Source organism: Lynx rufus, unplaced genomic scaffold, assembly GCF_022079265.1.
Source record: "Lynx rufus isolate CCGP_SWC_20201006 ecotype Redwood Valley unplaced genomic scaffold, mLynRuf1.p SCAF_16, whole genome shotgun sequence".
NCBI lineage: Eukaryota > Metazoa > Chordata > Mammalia > Carnivora > Felidae > Lynx > Lynx rufus.
Window position 1 is genome coordinate 9369996 of NW_025814830.1, and position 20901 is coordinate 9390896.

The 20901-nt window shown below is 56.0% G+C and overlaps 1 protein-coding gene across 1 annotated transcript; it reads right to left on the reverse strand.

Moving 5' to 3' along the window:
* Window positions 1-1014: 1014 nt before the first annotated feature.
* Window positions 1015-19334, reverse strand: LIPE (lipase E, hormone sensitive type). The gene is made up of 10 exons (XM_047077988.1): window positions 18410-19334; window positions 9511-10046; window positions 7324-7414; window positions 7056-7201; window positions 6667-6852; window positions 6202-6496; window positions 5181-5408; window positions 4790-4966; window positions 2103-2521; window positions 1015-1679 (listed from the first exon to the last, which is right to left on the reverse strand). The coding sequence occupies exons 1-10, from the start codon at window positions 19332-19334 to the stop codon at window positions 1440-1442; spliced, it is 3243 nt and encodes a 1080-aa protein (XP_046933944.1). The 3' UTR covers window positions 1015-1439.
* Window positions 19335-20901: the final 1567 nt, after the last annotated feature.

Below are 20901 nucleotides of genomic sequence, written 5' to 3' on the forward strand. Positions count from 1 at the left end.
TCTCTTGTAACATCTGTTCTACCTTCAATAAGTCCTTTTCAGCCTCAGTTATGGCTCTTACTCCTACTCCCTACTCTCATGGCCTCTGCCCCAGCTCGTGCCTTTTCTTCCTTGTCCTCAGCCTCCTCTGCCTCCAGGGTCCCAGTCTTGTCCTTTTTAGTCCATCCCCCAATGTCCCAGCAGGCTCTTTCAGTGCCTTAGCTGATCCTGTCCCTCCCTTGCTCAAAGCCCTTTTGTGACTTCTACTGCCCTCCAGTTAGTCCAGATTGTACCCCAGGCCCTTCAAAGATCTGCTCTTGCTGACAACCCCGAGCCTCTCAGGCCACTCCCTACTTTGCACCCAACCTTCTGGCCAGGCAGAGGCTTTGGTAACTGCCCCTTGGCTCTCATAACTTTGCATGATTCTTCTGCATAGCAAACTTGTGCTCACCCTTTAAGGTCAAGGTCAAATCACCTCCTCTCTGAAGCCCTCCTTGTCTACCACAGATGGAGTCTGTGTGGACTTGACAGCCTGTGTCTGCGTTTCTCTGCCTACCCTCCCTGAGTCCCTTGAGGGCAGGCCCTGGATAGAAATCATTTCTGTTCCAAATCTAGGGCCTACAAAAGGACAAGGCCTCAGGGTCTTAGTTGAGGGACTGAGTGACTGTCCCAGCTGGGCAGGGCTTGGGCTTCCAGTTTTGGGGATGACTGGTTTGTTTCTGGTATCCTGTTCTATTTGCTGCAGTTCTCTAGGCAGTTTGGGTTTTCTTTTCGTGGCGGGTGCTGAGACAGGGTTTGTAAAGGGGAGTCACTGAGAACCCAGAGCCCTCTGGCACACCACCTGGACTAAGTCTGAAGGAGAGGTGGGTCCGTGCTTATAGCGTCCAATCCCTCTGCACCCGAGAATCCAGGCCCTTCCTCAGGACCCAGACGTTGGGTACCCAGCTTTCTACTGCCAGGTTTCTCGGTTCCCAGCAGCAGCATCTGATGCTGCCCCCTGGTGGGCGACACCCGACTATTTGCAAGAGGCCAAACTAATTAAATACATTTTTATTTACAAAGGAACAAAACCAAACCGACGGGCGAGGTAGGGCCAGGCCCCCGCCCTGCGTCGGTCACAGCAGCAGTAGAAGGCAATGATGGAGTGCAGCTCTGGCTGTCTACGGAGACTGGTTTGTGTGCCCTCTCCCCCGCCCCCCTGGCCAGGGTCTCAGCTTGCGGCCCCGCCTCCCCCCTCCCACCCCCAGCCGTCCCCCCACCTTAAGGCACAGCCTGCCCCTCCCGCCCACCCCCCACCCGGAGGGAGGGCCGGATGGACCAGAAGCCCCTCGCGGGGGTCCCCGCCGCCTAAGGGGGGGGGGGGAAGGGGGGTATTCACCACGGAGACCGGCTTAGATGGAAACAAGAGGCCTTTAGTGTCGCCCCCCGCAACCCTATCTTCCCGCGCTGCCGGCTCCGGCTCAGACCCGCGGCTCGGTGGGTGCGGCGGGCGCGGCGGGCGCGGCGGGCTGAGTGAGGATGAGACGGATGCGTTCCACGCACAGCGCCGCGGCCTGCCGCGTTTCCCGGCACAACGCCGCCAGGCTCAGGAAGCCGTGCGGCAGGTCCTCCACCACGCACAGGGACACGGGCTTGCCCAGGCCGCGCAGCCGCCGCGCGAACATGACCGAGTCGTCCAGCATGGGGTCCAGCGCGCACGCCTGTGGGGCACAGCAAGGGGCAGAGGAACGAGGGGAGGAGCCAGGAGACGGGAGGGAGGCGGGGAGTGGGAGAATGAGCTGCTGCCCAGCTTCTCCCTTCCCCCAGAGACACCCCCTCTCTTCCCCTTACTCAGCTGCCCCTAGGTGCTCCACAAGATCGCGAGAGGGAATGGCAGCCTTGACTCCCTTTCAGCCCTCCCGTCGTCAGGCATGCCCTCCTGGTGGCACACCTCTCCCTTCAGATGTCAGGCAGCTTACTTTTCCCCTCCCGCTGCTGCCGGTCTCTCCTCCCCAGGTGCACCTGCGCACACCTGCCCCTCTTCCCCGCTCCCTCCCGGGTCTCTCCTCCCGGAGTGCTCCCGCACCCACCTGCCACGCCCCTCCTCCCCCCCACCTGACACCCAGTCCCTATGTGGCGCTCACCACAATGTGCACGGGTGGCAGGCTCTGTAGCATGCTGTCAGGTGCCAGCAGCGGCGACATGAAGGGGTTCTTGACGATGGGTGAGGAGTAGATGGGCATCCGAGTGGGGCCCTGGCTGGCGCGCCTGGGGTGGAAACCCTCAGGGAAGTTGGCAAGCACGCTCTGGCCTCTGTCCTTGGCCCTCAGCTCACCTGGTGCTTTAGCGTCTTTGCGTGCATCAGGGCCAGGTAAGAAGTTGACATTGGAGGGCATGGAGGGGCCCAGTGTCTCTGCAGACAGTGACAGCTCAGGGCTGCCCGATGTGTCAGAGTTGCCCTTTAGGCTCAGGTCATGTAGTGTCAGGCTCTTGAAGGAGTCCGTGCCCAGCGGGCCCTCGGGCTGGGCCAGTGCTGCCTCAGACACACTGCGCCGCATTGGTTCTGCAAGAGGGGCAGGGTCAGGTGGCCAGCGGGGCCACGCGTATCAGCCCGGCTCTGTGGGCTGCGTGTGTGAGTGGCTGGCAGGGAAGATCACGGGAAGGGCAGCGGCCTCTGGAGGAGGAGCCGCATCCTAGGGCAGTGGAGGCCTAGTGTTCCCCCACACTCCCTCCTTGGGGATGGGTAGGGAGCCCCAGACGCCCCAAGCTGCAACTCCAAGGGGGAGGTGAAAGGAGTCACGTGGTTGTGGAGGTGGAGGTGTGTGTGGTGACTGGGAAGGTTAAATGCAAGTCAGTTTACCTCTGGGAGCCTCAGTTTCCTCTTCTGTACAAAGAGGCAATAAAAATAGTCCTCGCCTGTAGGGCGCCTGGGTGGCTCAGTCAGTTAAGTGACTGACTCTTTGTTTCGGCTCAGGTCATGATCACACGGTTGGTGAGATCGAGCCCCGTGTGGGGCTCTGCACTGATAGCAGATCAGATTCTCTCTCTCCCTCTCTCCTTTCTCACTCTCTCTCTCAAAATAAATAAACTTAAAAAAAAAAGAGCAAAAATAGTCTTGACCTACTAGGAGGCAGTAAAGACTCAGTGGGATGAGGTACTGCTCCCCGCCGGGAGGTCGTGCTGTATCATGTTTTATTACTAGGCCTGGTGCCTGGTTCCAACCACCTCCCTGACCCCAGCGTGAGGCCCAGCCAACTTGTTAGAGCCACTCAATGTGGAGGCCGTGAGCAGATCAAAATAGAGTAGTGAGCAGGCCCACATGACTTGAAAGGAGGCCGTGTTCACGAGGAGCTAAAGAGAGTCTTGGGAGCCTGTTCAGTTCCCAGGGATCCCGCACCTATAGCCGTGTAGATCTGCTCCCCACAATTCCTTCACGTCCTTTAGTTTTACCCCTTCCTTTTGAATGGCCAGGCTAGCAAGTGCCCAGATGATGCCGAGGTGCGTTTCGACCCACGTGGTACGCCGCACCTTGGCCTCAACTCCATTAATTCGAGGATCTCCATGCTGCTTGCCCCTAGGGCCAGGACCCTGCATTTTTCAGGTTTCTATTTTATTTTATTTTTTGTCTTTATATAAAAATCCATGAAGGCACAATGTGAGATGATATAAGAATGACTGCATAAGGGCTCTGTGACCCAGGGGTGGGAGGTCACTGGAACAGAACTACTGGCCAGAGTCACAGGGCACAGCCTGTCAGGGGTGCTGGGCTCTTCTAGGAGCACCTACTGTGTGTCAGGTTTGGGCTGGGAGCTTGGCACAAACCGGTGCGCGAAGTCCCTACAACAACCTCATGAGGCAGGTACTCTTGTGCCTCATTTCACGGAGGAGCAAAGAAAGGCTCACAGTGAACCTCGCTCCGGTCACCCAGGTCACCTAGCAAGCAGCGAGCTCCCACTACAGCAGCTTTCTAGGCTGGTGCTTGTCCCTCTAGGGCCTGCACTTGTCTCCTTTACCCTACCAGGAAAGCCTCAGGGTTCAGTGGTCCCAGATCTCTTTTGTTTTTGTGTGTATTTATTTGCATCCATTTGAATATCCTAAAATTTAAAAGGTTAAAGTAAAACACATTCAATTGGAATACTTTTCTGAATAGGAATGGTATCTACTTTCGAATCTGTGCTCTCTGTTATTCAGAAAATACTGTTGGTTTGCTGGAGATAGAAAATAAGTTGAGTTGGCTATACTTTAAAATCATTAAAATGTTTAAACAAAAAAATGGTGGGAAAAAATAGATCCTTGGATGGAAGTGAGTTTTGGCTGCGTGAGGATCCTGCCACGCACTCAAGGCTGGGAACCTCTGCTGACCTCCCCACCCCAGGCTCCTAGGCCAGCCCCTGGAGCGAGGTATTACCCCCATGTGTCTCTGTTAAAAGTCTGGAAAGAATCTAGGAAGGCTGGATTCCCAGCTCAAGGCCCAAGCGATTTGAGTGGCATTCTCTGGGTTGAAAATCAGCATATGTGGCAGGCCTTCTGAGTCATTTCCCAGTGTTCTTTTCTGCGATGGACTGTTTGGAAAGCTAAATGCTATAGTTCTCGGGAGTTCTGAGATAACCCGGTAGACCAGAAGTCCTAGCAATTCTAGGATGTGGACCGTCATGGAAAATCAAGGCTTTGTGGTAGTTGCCAGGGATAAATAGGGGGTTAGAGCCAGAAGGTGATCTCTGCTTCCCTGAGCACCCCAGGACACAGCCCCTTTCCTCCCCTAGGACTTTTGGTGTGCCAGGCTGCCCCTGGCCCACCCTGAATGTGTGTGTGAGGGGAGGGCTTTACTCACCTGCCATGGGCACTGAGTTCGTGTGGGACTTGTGCCCACTCAGGTCCAGGAAGGAGTGGAGCCATGAGGAGGCACCCAGGCGGAGGTCTCGGAAGAGCAGGGCTGTGTCCCGCTGCACCAGCCCCATCATGCCCAGCGCTTTCTGGTTCGGGTCGGAGTGGTCCTCTATCTCTCCACCTGTGGAGTATATGCGGGGGGCTGAGGCCTAGTCTCAACACCCGGAACTTGAGGCATCTCTGCCCCCAGGGACCCAAGAATATCTGATGGCTTCAGTAGGGACAAGGAGACTCAGATTTCCTCTCTTCAGCCCCAGGACACTGGGCTCTAGCCCCTGTCCCTGCAGGATCCAAGCAGCCCTCCAGCCCCCCAGCTCTGTGGGTAGTGGCCTTACCAGCATAGGCGCTGACACACTTGGTGAGCACACTGAGGGGCAGCAGGGGGTCCATGAGGCTCAGAAGGCGGGAGGGAGAGGCGGTAGATTGTAGCATTGTGGCCGGGTAAGCTGCCATGATGCCATCTGGCACCCGCACCCCGAAGGCTGCTGCCCTCAGGGACATGGTAAAGCAGAGGTTCCCACCTGCGCTGTCCCCTGCGAGGCATATCCGCTCCCCTGTTGAGCCTGGGTTGGAGAGGGCTTGGTCAGCCTGGCAGGGAGGAACTCAAGCTCTGAGCCAGGAGCACTGGACTGTCAGAAGTGGGGTATGGGGGCCCCAACCCCAGAGTCTAGCCAACTGCAATTTTAGAGATTGGTAAACTGAGGTGCGGATTTGGGGGGCTAGTGGACAGGGGATCAGGTGGACTGAGATGTGGAGATCGGGAAGCTCTGTGAAGCTTAAGAGGCTAGAGGTCAGAAGCAAGGAGGCCAGATGCTGGGAAAGGGGAGACCAAAGGCCCATTTAGGACAGGGGTGCAGCTGAGGCCTGGAGATGGAAGGGCAGGGTTCAGCTGACCTTGCAAAAGAGCCACATCCCTGTGCCCTGGGGCATGACCCCACCCTGCCTGGTACCTCTGAAGATGTCAGAAGCAGGAGGTCAAAGGAATGGAAGAATGGGCTGGAGCAAGGGCTAGGAGGCTGGCAGCGCAGGACAGAGGGGTGGAGAAACAGCAGGAGAAGAGAGAAGATCAGAGGTGATGGAGAAGTGGGGGGTGGGGTGGGGTGTCAGGGCTGGAAGCAGGAAGCAGAAGGAGGAAGTGGTTAAGATGGAGGGTCTGGGGAGCAGTGGGGCAGGAGGGGGGCGAACAGGTAGCAGGAGTAGGAGGGTGGTAGCAGGTAGGAGAGGGGAGGCAGGGGGTGCAAGACTGAGGCCTGGGCACATACATGGCCCACTTTCCACGCAGTGTGGGGTGGGGGCTGCAGCAGGCTGGGGTGGGAGCAGGGACAGGGGTGGGTGCAGTGAGGGGCTGGGGCTCACCGAGGAGGGCGCAGTGCTTGACAGCCCAGCAGTAAGCATAGAAGCACTCCTCCAGTGCCCGGGGGAAGGGGGCCTCGGGGGCCAGGGAGTAGTCGATGGAGAGGATGGGGGTGCCCAGCTCCTGGGCCCAACTCTTGAGGTAGGGCTCGTGGGATTTGGAAGTCTGGGCCACGAAGCCGCCGCCATGGATGTGCACCACCAGGGACTGTGAACGGGGAGCCTGCTGGGGGCGTGGCCGCAGCTCCAGGCTCCGGGGACCCTCGGACTTCACCAGGCTGTTGAGCTCCTCGCTGTCCTGGGGGGTGAGGGAGGAGGATGTGGGTGAGGCTGGGGCGGCCCATCTAGGCCTCACCCACCAAGGGGGTGTGCTCAGAGAAACAGGATGGGGGGCAGGTGTAAGCAGTGAAAGGTGGGAGGGCATCTGGGGAGGGGGCTGCCTGTGCTCCTTGGCTCTGTGTCTCCTACCTGTCCTTCACGTAGGTCATAGGAGATGAGCCTGACAAGGACCGGCCCTGGGCCCGTGTGCGCCAGCGGGGGTGAGATGGTGACTGTGAGCTTGGGGTCAGCAGTCAGCGGCATTTCAAAGGCCTCTGGTGGCAGACTGAGCAGGCGGCTTACTCTCACGGTGGTGGATGTCATGTTCGCTAGAGACTGGCGGGAGGAGACAGGAGGGGCACTGGGGAGAAGCTGCTTGCAGGGGTTCCTCTCATGCCTCCCCTCTGATCCCCACCCTCATCCCATCCTTTCCATCACATCACATCCCAGGCTCAGAGCCCTGCAGAGGCCTGATGTGACCTGGGATGGGTCTCTGGGTCCCAGTGTACCCGTGTTCCCATCTTATAACAGGTGCTCACCGAGAGCACCTCTATTTCAGTGATGTTCCAGAAGGCTTTCCAGAAGTGCACATCTAGGTTCTGTATGATCCGCTCAAACTCAGCCCCGCGTAGCTCTGGGTCGATGGCGAAGCGGCCGCTGGTGAAGAGGGAGCTGGCTGTCACACCTAGGGGTTGGGAGAGGTGTCAGGGAGCCTGGCGGGAAGGGGGCAGTTAGGGGTAGAAGTGGAAGCAGGAGGAGGGACAGGGAGGGAGGTGAGGCTGCAGGCAGGGTCCGGCCAGGACTCACCAAGGCCTGTTTCCTTGCGCTTATAGTGCTCCCCGAAGGACACCAGCCCGATGGAGATGGTCTGCAGGAATGGCCGGATGGCGGGCGTGAACTGTGGAGAGATGCCGCTGTGTCACCCACTGCCCAGGAGGGACCGGAGGCAGGCAGGAGTGAGGGGCAGAGACGTGGTTTGTGGGGAGGCGTGGTCATTCAACACACATTTAGTGAGCTCCAGTACTGCTCTAGGTGCCTTCACGGAGCTCATGTCAAAGAGAAGGCTGACAATAAGCAAATAAAGGCATATGTTTTATGGTGTTATGTTTAATGACTAATGCTTTGAAAAGACAGTAGGTGGAGGGGACATGGAGTGATGACCAGGGTATCTAGGAGGGCACTTGAGAAGGGATCCAGAGGAAGTGAGGGAATGCTGTTCCCTGCAGGGGACACGGCAAGTGCAAAGGCTCTGAGGCTGTCTGTGCTTGGCGTGGATAACACGTGTCGCTGGAGCAGAGTGAACCAGGGGAGAGGGGCGGTGGCTGAGGTCAGAGAAGCAAAGGGGGCTCACTTAGGGCTTAAGGAATTTGTATTTATTCCAGATGTGGGTGGAGCCATAGAGGGCTGGGAGTAAGGTGATGCAGGGATTTCCTGAAAGTCAGCAAGGACAGAGAGGAGGCCAGGCAGATGGGAACCAGTTCCTGGGCAGCAGGAAGACAGACAGGAGATGGTCAGAGACAGAAAGGGCCAGAGATCTTGAGGCAGAAAGACAGCCAAATGGAGAATGCGTCTGAGAGAGGAGCTGGGCAGCCAAGACAAGATGGGGGTGGGGGTGGCTGGGTACAAGATCAGAGGGAAAAAAGCCACAGGAAGCTGGGCAAGGGGCCAGCAGGGTTCTTTTGTTCATTTAACAAATATTGGCCTATATCCTACTGTGTGCTAAGTACTTGAACAGGAGCTGAACAAGAGCCACACAGGAGGCCTCTGTCCTGCTGGGCTGACATTTTACAGGGGGGGAGCTGTCCTGCAGCACAGCAGCTGGGCCCTTAGAGAATAGCTGTCAGGCATGACCTTGCCCCTGGCCAGGGGCCCAGTGGGCCAGAGGGCACAGTGGTGCCTGGCCATTGTGGCTGGAATGCTGACTTGTGTGGCCCCAGGGTTTCTCTCCCGTGACTCCAAGGTCCTGGCTGGGACACAGGGAGGAGCCAGCTGGCTCAGCTGGGCTGATCAATATTTGTGGGGTCAGTTTAGGTGAGAGGAATTTCCCAGGAACACCCAGGCCGGGCTGGTGAGGACAGGCCGCCCTGTGGGGAAGCGTGGAAAGGTGGGGTGGGATGAAGGCTGAGGGTCGGCCAAGATCAGCTGGGGAGTTGCAGGTTTGGGGGAGGCACAGAGAGGATCTGAAGGATCTGGAGGCTGAGGGACCCTGTACTGACCTCACACAGTAGCAAGTTGTTCTTGAGCCCCAAGGACCCCCAATTCTCAGTCCCCAAACTACTTTTCCTATGAGTCTAAAGGCTCCCAGGCTGCCTTCCTGTCAGTGCAGAGATGAGTGGTATCTCCCTGGGGGTGGTTGGGGTGGGCAGAGGGTGGGAGAAGACCTGGGAGTTAGGGCCCTGGTTCAGGGAGGAGAGATCTTCCTTGCTGTCACCAACTTAGATGTGCTCCTTGGCCTTCCCCGTGGCCTGAAAATCCTGATTCTACAGCTCCTTAGGTGAGCCAGAAAGCCCAGGCCAACCAGGGTCCAGCTGAACAGCTGTGACGAGGGCCCCTTGAGCCTCTGTAAAATGGGAGCTAGCGCGCTTCCTCCTTCCTGCCCCAGCCTCCAGTGGGGATGACTGAACGGGGTGTGCTCTTATAAATAGGCCTTTGAGAACATTATTAACTACCTTTCCAAGGAGTCTCAAATGATTTCAGGGGCCAGATAGGTCATAGAAAAGAGTGAACGAATCTCCTGAGTTTGGGACAATAGAGAGCAGTGGGGATCCTGGTGCAAAAAGCTATGTGAGTTAAAGATTTCTTACTGCACCGTGGAATCGGCCCAGGGGCCACAAGTTTGAGACCCCCAGTGCCGTGTCCGAGCCCTAGACAGTGTCCCCATTCTGAATCTACTATTTCCAGAACCCAGTAATACTGACCACTGTGGGTATTGAACTATGCCATTGGGCCAGGTCAGGGGCCTGTGGGCCCAGAGGAACAGGGCAGGGAGCTCACCTGGAAGCCCAGGCAGCGGCCATAGAAGCAGCCCTTATGCAGAGTGACATACTCGCGCAGGAAGTCAGCAGTGAGCCCCTCGTCGCCCTCAAAGAAGAGTCCCCCGGGCTGGTTGGTGGCCAGCAGGTGCTGGGCATAGTAGGCTAGGGCCCGGAGCTGGGTGAGGGCAGCCAGGTAGGCCTCGAGTTCTGCTAGGTTGTGGCTGGTGCGGAAGAAGATGCTGCGGCGGTTGGAGGCCACGTAGCGTGATTTGTGTAGCAGGTGCGCCAGGCAGCAGCGGGCTGTGTGCACCAGGCTCCGGTACCCATTGGCTGGCGTCTCTGCGTCCAGGTCAAAGAGGTGCGCCACGCTCAGCAGGCGGCCCAGGGCTGGCTCCAGCCCCAGCGCCTGCTCCCGGATGCCCGCAAAGACTCCCGACAGCCGTCTTGCTGTTTCCCCAGGGCCCTGGCTCGAGAAGAAGGCCATGTTGTCTTCCGCCAGAGTCACCAGCGACTGTGTCATCGTGTGCAGGTCCATGCTGTGCGTGAGCCGTGAGGCTGTGGGCCAGTTGGGAGGCCCGATTAGGCAGGGCTGGACCACCCCTCCTCCCTCGGACCCAAGGGTGGAGTCGGGGGCCCCATCCCCTTCTTTTTCAGGCCCCCTTCCCGCCTCCTTCTCAGGCCCTAGGCATCACCCATAGACCCTTCCCTTCCACCAATATTTGAGAGAGCTCAGCCCTCTGTCCCCCCATCTACCTGGTGGTGTCCCAGGACCTTGGTCTCAAGCCCAATTCTCTTCCTGAACCCAGTTCATAATTCTAGCCTTACCTGTAGCTGAGGAGTCACTCCTGCCCCCTCCTGGTGCCTCAAGTCTGGCTGTGGAACCCCCTCCAAACTTAGCTGCCTCTCTGTTCCTCTGTGGGATATCCACAACTTGGTCCCGCTCCTCCCCAGCTGGGTCCCCTGGCCTCCAGTCCTCTCCGCTTGGCTTAGATTTCACGGGCCAACCCCACTCCCCTGCCTGGAACAGCAGTACTCACCGCTGCCATTAGCTTTGGGCCCACTCTGTGCCAGGCCTGCTCTTACTTTCTGTGTGTGTGTGCTCATTTAGTGCTTGTTAACCCTGAGACCCAGACTGCCTCCGTTTGCGTTTCAAGTATTATTGGTAGCATCCCCATTTTACAAAGAAACCGAGACTCAGAGGTGTTCAGCAAGGAGCTGAAGCTTGCATTGAAAGTGGCAGCGCAGAATTCAAACCCAGATCTCTGGGTGGAGGGCCTTTACTTACACTGGTCTCCTTCCCAGGGCTCTGGAGGCTGGGCCTTTAGTTATGGCCTTCAAAAACTTGCCCTGGCGCCTGGTGGCTCAGTCGGTTAAGCAGTCGACTTCAGCTCAGGTCAGGATCTCAAAGCCTATGAGTTTGCGAGCCCAGCATCGGGCTCTGTGCTGACACCTCAGAGCCTGGAGCCTGCTTCAGATTCTATGTCTCCCTCCTCTCTGCCCCTCCCCTGCTTGCACTTTGTCTCTCTCTCTCTCAAAATAAGTAAATGTTTAAAAAAATAAGAAAAAAACCCGAACCTTGCCCTGGACTAGGTCCGACTCCCCACACTTCAGAATCCCTGGTGATTTTCCCTCTGGGACCCCTGTACTATCACTCAGGCCCTGGACAACTACTTTTGTCCCCTTTGGTGGAAATGGTGCCCTCTGCTCCAGAGATTTCCTTCCTGAAGCCCACTCAGCACCTTGCCTGGCTTCTGGGTGGATGGCCCCCTCCGCTCCCAGAAGAAGGTGTCTCCCCTCCATTCCAGGCCCTGGAGTTTTACGGTGGCCATTCCTGTCTCTCAGCAGGAGGGTACACTCACCCCTCCCAGACCTCTTCTGAGCTCCCCCAGGCTGAGCTGCCGGCTGGGCCCCACGGACTGTGGCTAGTGCCAGTAGCTGCCTGGGGCGATAAACTGGGGAGAGGCCAAGCCCTCCTAGGGTGTGGCCACTTGCTCCACCTCCCATCCAGAAGGGACAGTGAGACCACGTGCTGTAAACACAGCAGGGAGCCCAACTCCCTGTCCCCTCTGCTTGTTCCCAGGCCCAGCTCAAATGGGAGTCCTTGTCCCAGGCTCCTCTGCCTTGGAGACCAGGAGTCCAGGCCCCAGCCCCTCCTCCCTTGGACCCAGGAGTCCACACACCCAACCCCCTCAACAGTTAGAAACTGAGTTATCTAGCTTGTCAACCCCCTTCTCTCTTAGGAGCCAGGAGTTTTTGCCACAGTCCTGAACAAGCTGACCCCTCTCACCCAGCCAGGCTGCCCTCCCTCTCCCCAGGGTGGATTCAGGGAGCAAAGGCCCAGTGATCTCAGCAACCACCCCCCAGGCTGGCCCTGGCACAGCCGGCCCTGGCACAGCCGGCCCCGGCTGCTGGGGGGAGACATAGGGTAGCCGGCTCTGCCTGGCACTCCGGAGAGGACAAAAGCCGATTAAGGGCAGTGCCAAGCTCAGCTGGGGGTTCTGCGCCATAGGTCCTACTGTGTGGTGTTCCACACCTGCCACTTCCCCTTCACAGGCCATCCTGCTGTGACTGTCATTCCTACCTCACGTATGGGAGGCTGAGGCTCCAAGAAATACTTTACCTATCTTATTTCCTGTGCTCCTTGCCTGGCCAGCTCTTTCCGGCCCTTCAGGCCTCAGCTTGCCACATCCTCAAAGAGGACGTTCCTCCCCAACTACGATACACGCCCCCATCATTACTTTCTGCCATCATACCTGTTTTTCTGCCTAGGATTTACACATTTGCAATTATACATGTTTGTTTACTCATGTTTGTTGTTTTTCTCCCCCCAGGCAAGAACCAGACTTCACAGAGCTGTGACGCTTATATTGTAGAGGTGGAACTCTTTAGAAAAAAAAAATAGAAAATCACAAACACAAACTTAGATAGAGGCTCTGAAGGGGTCTGCACAAACGAGAGGCCTTGAGGCCTCAGTGACACTTGCTTGGATGTAGGTGAACCCTGGGTCTCTCCTCCTTGATTATCATCCCCACTGGGGCAGGGGATGGCCCCAGGGCTCATCATGGGGGTCTGGTGCATAGTAGGGAAGAAAGTCAAAGTGGGGGCAGAAGCAGGTGAATGGGAGCTTGGGAGAGGACCACCCTTCCCCAGGGCAGACAACCAGATGGACAGAGGCCTCTGGAGATGGTTCTAAGCTTGGTGGCCAGGTGAGCGGGGATGAGCCTCGATGAGCGGTGGGGAGAAGGCTGAGTCCCAGGCCCTCTGGACTCCAGGGCCCTGCCCTTCGCCCCATTCTAGGCAGCTCCCTGGGGGCTAAGCTGGGTGGAACCAGGAGGACGGGATGTTGAGGTTGCCAGAAACTCGCCAAGAATCTCAGGCAGAGGGCACTGGGGCAGAGGCAGGGGCACATGGCCTGCCTGTGGGTACCGACTGGGTCAGAAGTAGGACTGAGGAGTTCTGCTGCCTGGGCACCAGCCCTTTGCCCCAAAGAGCCACAGGACAGCTGGACCCAGCCTGGATTTGGGCCCCCAGGGACTGAGCATCGGTGAGAAGCGTGGTAGAGAAGGAAGCTCGGGGAGGATGGAGGAGGAAGGGCCAGGTCTGAGGCCTGGATGGGGCAAGGGCTTCTGGAAGGGAGAGGCCTGCAGGGCACATGCTGGGTTGGGGGGCAGCAAGTATAGCCTGACCACTGTGCGCCAGGCACGGTTCTCCGTGTGCTTTTCAGGAAGTGACACATTTCATTCTCTGCACAACCCATGGTGTAGGGACCATTATAGCCCCTTTACGGCAGATGAGAAAACAGAGATGCAGAGAAGGCCATGACCGCCCACGGTCACAGGGCCAGCAAAGATGGCTCAGCTTGTCTCTGCAGAGTGTGTGTTTCTCCTCTCTGTCGTGTCTCGGCTGGCCACCTTCTGGGTGGTCAGGTGTGAGTGTGTCTTTGAGGCTCAGACAGATGCACATATGTATGTCCATACACGTATGTCATGCTTAGGGTTTGCCTGGCCTGTGTTCGTGGATGGGCACGATGTGTTGATGTTTTTCCCAGTCTGTGTGTTTTTATGTTTCTCAGTATGTCTGAAGGCATGTTTGTATGTATGTGTCATGGCCCATGTTTCTTGGCCCCAGAGTTTATCTGTGTCTGCATTTTTCTTGGCCTGTGGGATTGCATGGGCAAGTGTCTGTATATGTATGGACGTGTATACTCATATTTGTGTGCGTCCTGGTGTGTGTGTGTGTGTGTGTGTGTGTGGCCACTTCCCACTCCTATCCAATGCATCATGAAGTCCTGTCCACTCTGCCCCTCTAGAAACCTCTGGAATCTAGCCTTTCTCCCACCTTCATGGACCCCTCATCTAGATGTTTGTAACAAGTCTTTGTGTGTCTCTGATTTTGCCCTCTTCAGTCTCTTCTCCACATAGCATCCAGAGGATCTTTCTAGGACTTCAATCTGGGCACATACTCCTAACCTTGCAACACCCCCACCCTTGCTGTCAGGATAAAGCCCCAAATCCTGGACATAGCCTCCCAAACCAGGTGCCATCTGGGCCCTCTGCCCACCCAGCCCCCACTTCCTCCCTCCCTTGCTGAGCTCTCTCTGTGCTGTAATGAGCCACTTCATTGGGCCTCAAGGTCTCTGTCTGTGCTGTCCCCTTGGCCTCCCTGCCCCTCTTGCCCACAGTCAACACTTCTCATCCTTGGGTCCAATGTCACCTTCCTGGGAAGCCTCCCTCTCACATTTTCTCAGCACTTTCCCTCTTGTATTTGCCACAGTTTATAATTATATATGATTTGTGGGATTATTTGATTAATGTCTGTGTCCCCAGCTCAAATGTGAGTCTGTCCTCACCACTGAGAGCCCAGGCCTGACATAAGTAAACATTCAGTGAATGTCTGTTGAATGAATCTATGTGATTGGAGCTTTTGGGGTCCATAATCAAGGTTGGGGCACGGAGCAGTTTTGAGTTCACACACCCCTGCCCTCAGGAAGCTGGGCTGGCCATCCCTCTATCTCACTGGCCAGATAAGGAAGCCCAGGTGACCTTGCTTCTTCAGAGTCTCAGTTTTGTCACCTCAGAAATGGGGTGATCATAATGACACTAGAACCATTGATTACTGGCAAGATCAAACTGATGACTAGGATTGCTCCAGCCAGCCTGGATGCCCTCAGGGCAGGGGCGGGGTCTGATTCATCCTACTGAGGCCTGGCACCAGGGCAGAGCCTCAGGAAATGACAGGTGACTCTCAGGGCTTGTGGAATGAGCCTTTGTGGGAATAAGGGCCTTTGGGTTTGTGAGTAGGACTGGCTCAGCCCTGTGCAAGGTGCCCTACCCAGGAGGATTCTGACTCCTCACAACAACCCTCAAGGCAGCATGATTATTATTATCCCAGTGTTACAGTTCACACATTCCTTCACTTCAATAAATATTTCAGTGCCTCTGTGACTGGGACATCAGGCTATGAAAGTGCGGGTAAACAAGGCAGGTACAGTCCCCCTCTTAGGGAACTCACTGTGTAATGGGGAGTAACAGTAATAATAACCTCCACCTCTCATGCACGCTTGCTGTGTGCCAGTGCCAAATGTGCCACACTCATTCAAACCTCACAACCGCCCTTACCAGTCAGGGAGTCCTATCACTGTGTCCATTTTATAGCTCAGAAAGTTGAAACACAAAGAGGAAGCCTGTTGCCCAGCACCACAATTTATGACTCCAGGAACTAAGCCTCCAAAGCCCATGTTCTTAACTTTGGTCTGTACTGCCTCTGGGCACACCATCCTGCTTGTGAGGCTATGTCTGGCATTGTGACAGTGAATGCCCTCAGGTCCCAGTCTGAGCTCCTAGCCTGTCTGAGTCTGTGCAGGTGTGTGCTTGTGTAGCCAACTCCAGTCCTGTCCTTGGTTAATGATGTAGCCTAGGGGCAGTCTGGGGTCTCCAGGCTTTGGGGCTATGTCAGTTTCTTCCCTTCACAGGAACTTCCCCTAGGTCCTCATTCGGATTCACGAATACTCATAACCTAGCAAGGACTTAATGTGTGCCCCTGCCTGAGGCTTTCAGCATCTCTGTTGGTCTGTCAGTCTTTCTCCAGCTTGCTGAGATCTGTAAATAATGTGACACCTCAGGAACCTAGTTGACAGCCCTCCTTTCTTTGTCCCAGGGAGGGTGTGGCAGTCTGAAGTCTACCCGGGGACCCCTAGTCCTAGAAGGAGTGGCGGTCAGGAAGTTAGACCCCAGTGGTGCTGGGCTGAAGCAGGTGGGCTGACAAGGAATGGGTGCACCGATTGAATGAAGGATGTCAGGATGGGCTGTTTTGAGCCGTACTGGCCCTGGGTCATTTCCCACTATCGGGCACCCCTTCCTCCTACCTTTCCCGGACTCACCCCTAAACCTCCTCTTTGGGCAACAGTTTCTAAGCGTCTCCATTATCCTCTGAGTGCTGGGGACCTGAAAATAGGCGCTTGAACCATTCCCTGGTAGGAAACACTGAGGCCAGGTCACACAGCGAGTACGGAGCCAGACCGGGAACCCTAAGACAGGGGATCGCATTCTGGACTCTCTTCCCAAGACGGTACTGGGGCATCCGGTAGTCTTTATGCTGAGGGTAATATTCCGCTCCCACATCACCCATTTTCACGATGGATCATCCCCCACCCCCTCGCAGGGCGGCAGTGGGCCAGCCCACGGGCTCCCCCACTTCTTGGGACAGTGGGTCAGTCCACTCAGTCCCCAGTTTCCTCGCAGGAGGTCCAAGGTTCCTTCTGTTCTGCAGCCGGCCCCCGCGCGCTCACCTTTGGTTTTGCCTTTTCGCCACCGCCGGCGGCTACGACTCTTGGACTCGTCTTTGGCCCTCTTCGAGGCCGGGGCCCCAGCCGCCCTGGAGGGCCCCGTTCCCCAAACTGACTCCATCAATTTTCCGCCGTCCCCGCATTGGGGCCGCTTCCAGCCGCCAGGCCCCGCCCCGAGTGCCAATCCTTTCCGCACACCACCACCGGGCCCCCATACCACCCAATCCTGGGCTTGGTCCCCTCTGGGTCCCGCCCTCTGAGCAATCGGGGCCTCACTCCACAGCCGGGTCCCGCCCTCAACCTCTGGGGCCTAAAGCCTGGCCCCGCCCCTTCACGCGCTTTAAAGGGCCCGTGACCAACGAAAATGCAGCCCTAGAGGCGGCGAAAAGTGTCCTTCGGGCAAGACTAGTTGGGAGAACTGCGGGAGTACACCCCAGAAGGGAAGCTCGGATCTTCTCTCGTGCTGGTTCGCAGCCTCGCTTCCCCACTCACCTTCCCACGTAGGGATCCCCTAGAACGCGACCCGGCCCACCTGCTGGAGGGGGAAAGCGGGGCGCCGCAGAGCCTCCGCCTGGCGGGGCGGGGCCGGACAGGTCCCCTGGCAATTCAAAGCCGGGGCGGGGCGCCAGCACTGGAGGCGTGGCTCTGCCTGTGAGCCGTTTGAGAAGGAAGCCCCGCCTTCTTCCTGCCCCCCCTGTCTCCTATTGCTCTTTTTCTGGGGGTTTTCTCTGCCTTCTCCCTCTTCCAGAGAACGGAAGGGCGGGGTGGGGGGGGGGGGGGAAGGAGAATGCTCGGCGCCTGCGCACTAGCCGGAAGCCGCTGACGGGCCCGCCGCGAGCGGCGGTAGAGGGCCCCAAGCGTGCCTGGGGAATGGCGGGAAGCCGAAGAGGCTCGAGGCTCGGGCATGCGCACACAGTCAACTGCCTACCGGGTGCGCGAGAAGCCCCCTTGTCTTGTGTGAGGAGGGCGTCCCCTGAGACTGGGTTCTGGAGCCTAGAGAAACAGCTCTTCATTCTCAGCGACAGAAAAAGCAGACCTCAAACCCTCCTTTTCCATCCTGCTCCTCCTCCTCTCCCTCCTAGAGCACAGGACCAGCTGTGGCCCTGAGAGACACCCTCTTCTCAGCCCTCAGAGAGACGGTCCAGCCTTTCCAGGAGGGATAGACCTCTGGGCTGAGGCCACCATGGCCGGCCCTTCAGACTACTTGGCCCTCACGGGAGCCCCAGCTTCTGGTTTGGGGCTGCACGGCCTCCCCTCAGGCTGCTTCAACAAGTAGCCCCTCATTCCATGGATGAGACTCGCCTGCCCGCTTCGGCCTGACCGGATCGGGCCTGAGCGCCGAGGAGCTGGAACCCCCTCCGCCCCACCCCAGGGGCACGGCCGCTTGCGTCAGAGGAGGGGGCAGTGATGGCGGCCGGCGGAGCCTGGGGCCCAGCCGCCTCCGATACGGCTCCACGCAACTCTCCCTTCATCCAGCCTTAACCTTGCCCGTGAGTTCGGCAGACCGCGCAGCCCCTCTCCCACGGCCCAGTTCCTCTCCCACGGCACCCTTCCTGAGAACATAACCTCCAGGCCATCGAGCCCAGCTGAACTCAGCCTCTCGGGGTGAGGGGGACGGCCTGGCAGAGGAGCGGGTGCCTTCCTGCTCGCCCGTGGCCGACCTGGAGAGCTCAAATATAGCCGAGGCAGGTATTTTCCACCTAGTGGTCATGGAAAGGCCACGGGGGTAAGTGTCCATGTGCAGCACGGTGTGGCGCGGGCCTAAGGGCTGTGTTTGGGCACCGATGGCTGAATACTGGCAGGGAGGTGGCTTCTCCATTTCCTGGCCCCTGGCCCAGAGCCCTGTCCCGCTTCTGTCTCATTTCCTCCCAAATCGTCCTTGGAGAGGTAGCCTAGTGCAGGGGAAGAAGTCCCACCCTGGCTTTGCCACTCCCCATCTGCCTGCCTCCTGCAAGGGCCTTTGCATCTCCACGCCTGAGCTTCCTCATCTATCAGGTGGGGCTCTTGATCTTTGTCTGGAGGGACTGTTGAGGGATCCCCTGAGCCAACCGGACATACTGGGGGTCCTTAGTTACTCCTGACTGAATGAATGACCATCCCTGGGAGGCTCTGGTTCCTCCGGCCTCAAACTCACCTGTGTCCCTGGGATTCTGGCTGGTGGTTTTCTTCCTGTGTGCTGCTTTCCCACCATATCCTAATGCTACTTCATGCTTCCCCTTGAAGGTCAGCTTCGTTCCCAGGGCCACTGTTCTACTCCTTTTGGCTGGTAGATTGCTCTGTACTGGAGACCCCAAATCTGATTCTAAGTCAGAATCAGTGACGCAGTCAAAAGATGTCCTCCATTCTGAGGCTGGTTGCTGTGTGGATAGTTGGTGCAGTTTTGATAGAAATCTCCAGTCGGTTGAAGATCTCTCTTGGGATTTGGCCCCTTGGGCTGAATCTGTTTGCTGGGCTGTAGGGTCTGACTGTTCTGGTCTCTCTTGGGGTATAGATTCAGTCTGGGCAGATGATTCATTTTTGGGTCCAGGTGTAGGCTGGGCTGGAGGTGTTGATCCAGCTTCTTGTTGCTCTGGAGGTTGCTCTACTGGACCAGGTACTGGCTCGGCTACATGTGCCCCTCTCAATTCTGCCTCCTGTTGAGTTTCAGATTCTTTTTGTGGCCCAGGTCCTTGTTGTGAGGCAGCTTGCTGTTGAGTGAAGGGCACCCTGTGAATGCAAGGTGACTCCTGTGGTGCAGGTTCCTTTGGGGCAAGCAGTTCCTGCCACAAAGCAGAATTTTGTTGGATGCTAGGTCTGTGCTGCTCTTCGGCTTCACGTTGGGCAAGGGGCCCTTGCTGAGTGAGGGGTCTTTGCTGTGGAGCAGGGTCCTGTTGAGTATTGGGTTCCTGATGAGTCTTAGATTCTGGCTGGGCTGTGGCTGTCGCTTTTGGCCCAGGCTCTGTCTGGGTGATAGGTGTCTGGGGTGGCTTAGGCTCCCAGTCAGGACTAGATACTGACTTAGAACCTGGCTTTACTGTTGTTATTTCCCTCTCGGGAGATGTTGATTTCCCAGGTTTCATCCTTCTGGCCCCTCCGCCCCCCAGGCCTCCTTTGTTACAGATTCCTCATTGATTCCTCATGATGGCATCTCCCTTTGGATCCCACTCCTTCGTCCTGGCATCCCTGGTCTTCCTTTTTAAGGCAGTTGGCAAGTGGCACTGCTGACCTCCACTCCTGTGCCAAGTGATGCACTTCTGTGCCTCTTGCTGTGGGAGGAGGGATTAGGAACAGGGGGAGGATGTGTGCCCAGTACTCTCCTACCAGAGGGGAGGGGCTTGTCCTCTTGTGTCATAAATAGGACCCCGCCCCACCTACCACTCAGTTAAAATGTTTTTTTCTCTTAAGGCAAGTATCCCAACTTAGTCTTTTGTTTTAACTCAGATGACAGAAGCCAGATTCTGGATGAGTGCTTTTTTTTCTTTTCCCTTACACTTCTGATGTTTCAGGAAAGGGTCATGGGGGAGACCCTCATGCCGTTGTAATAATCTTTTCCTCTTTCTTCATTCTTTAAAATGGCTGCCAGTTTAACATCCTGTGTTACTGCTTTGATCAGTTCATTCCCATATTAAAAAAAAAATGATGTCCTCCCATTTTTACAGTTTGAAGCCCTTTTCAGTGGCATTTGAGATCTTCCACACCATGTCTCCAGCTTTGAACTATGGCTATGCGTATATGTTTTCTGTTCTAGACTGGAAACTCACAGAGTAAAATGACCATTAATGCTGCTGCTGCTGCTGCTGCTAAGAATAATCGTAAATATTAAAGGCATTCTATGTGCTGGGAAACTGTGCAAGGGTTGTTTTTCTTGTTTTTTAATCTGTATTATCTTTTGTAAGATCATGTCTGATTTGTTGCCATACCTGCCTTTTTTATAATTTTTTATTTTTTTAATTATTTATTATTATTTTTTTTTGAAAAAATAAATAATTTTTTATTAATTTGACAATTTGGTTATTTTTCTTTTCCCCAGTACTTCTGCTTTGGTTTCTCCTATGGATAATAATAACTTCTATACTTTATTTACCTGGAGAGGTCTATTGAAACTTTAAAGTCTTTTTTTTTTCAATATATGAAATTTATTGTCAGATTAGTTTCCATACAACACCCAGTGCTCATCCCAAAAGGTGACCTCCTCAATACCCATCACCCACCCTCCCCGCCCTCCCACCCCCCATCAACCCTCAGTTTGTTCTCAGTTTTTAAGAGTCTCTTATGCTTTGGCTCTCTCCCACTCTAACCTCTTTTTTTTTTTTTTTCCTTCCCCTCCCCCATGGGTTCCTGTTAAGTTTCTCAGGATCCACATAAGAGTGAAAACATATGGTATCTGTCTTTCTCTGTATGGCTTATTTCACTTAGCATCACACTCTCCAGTTCCATCCACGTTGCTACAAAGGGTCATATTTCATTCTTTCTCATTGCCACGTAGTACTCCATTGTGTATATAAACCACAATTTCTTTATCCATTCATCAGTTGATGGACATTTAGGCTCTTTCCATAATTTGGCTATTGTTGAGAGTGCTACTATAAACATTGGGGTACAAGCGCCCCTATGCATCAGTACTCCTGTATCTCTTGGGTAAATTCC

Bases quoted from the DNA above. Each gene is read 5' to 3' on its own strand.
- LIPE (XM_047077988.1), bottom strand. From the start codon at position 19,334: ATGAAACCTGGGAAATCAACATCTCCCGAGAGGGAAATAACAACAGTA. The intron at 7,415-9,510 runs GTGAGCTCCCTG...ATCTCTCCACAG, and splicing joins GCCGCTGCCTGGGCTTCCAG to TTCACGCCCGCCATCCGGCC. The intron at 4,967-5,180 runs GTAAGGCCACTA...TATACTCCACAG, and splicing joins GTGTGTCAGCGCCTATGCTG to GTGGAGAGATAGAGGACCAC.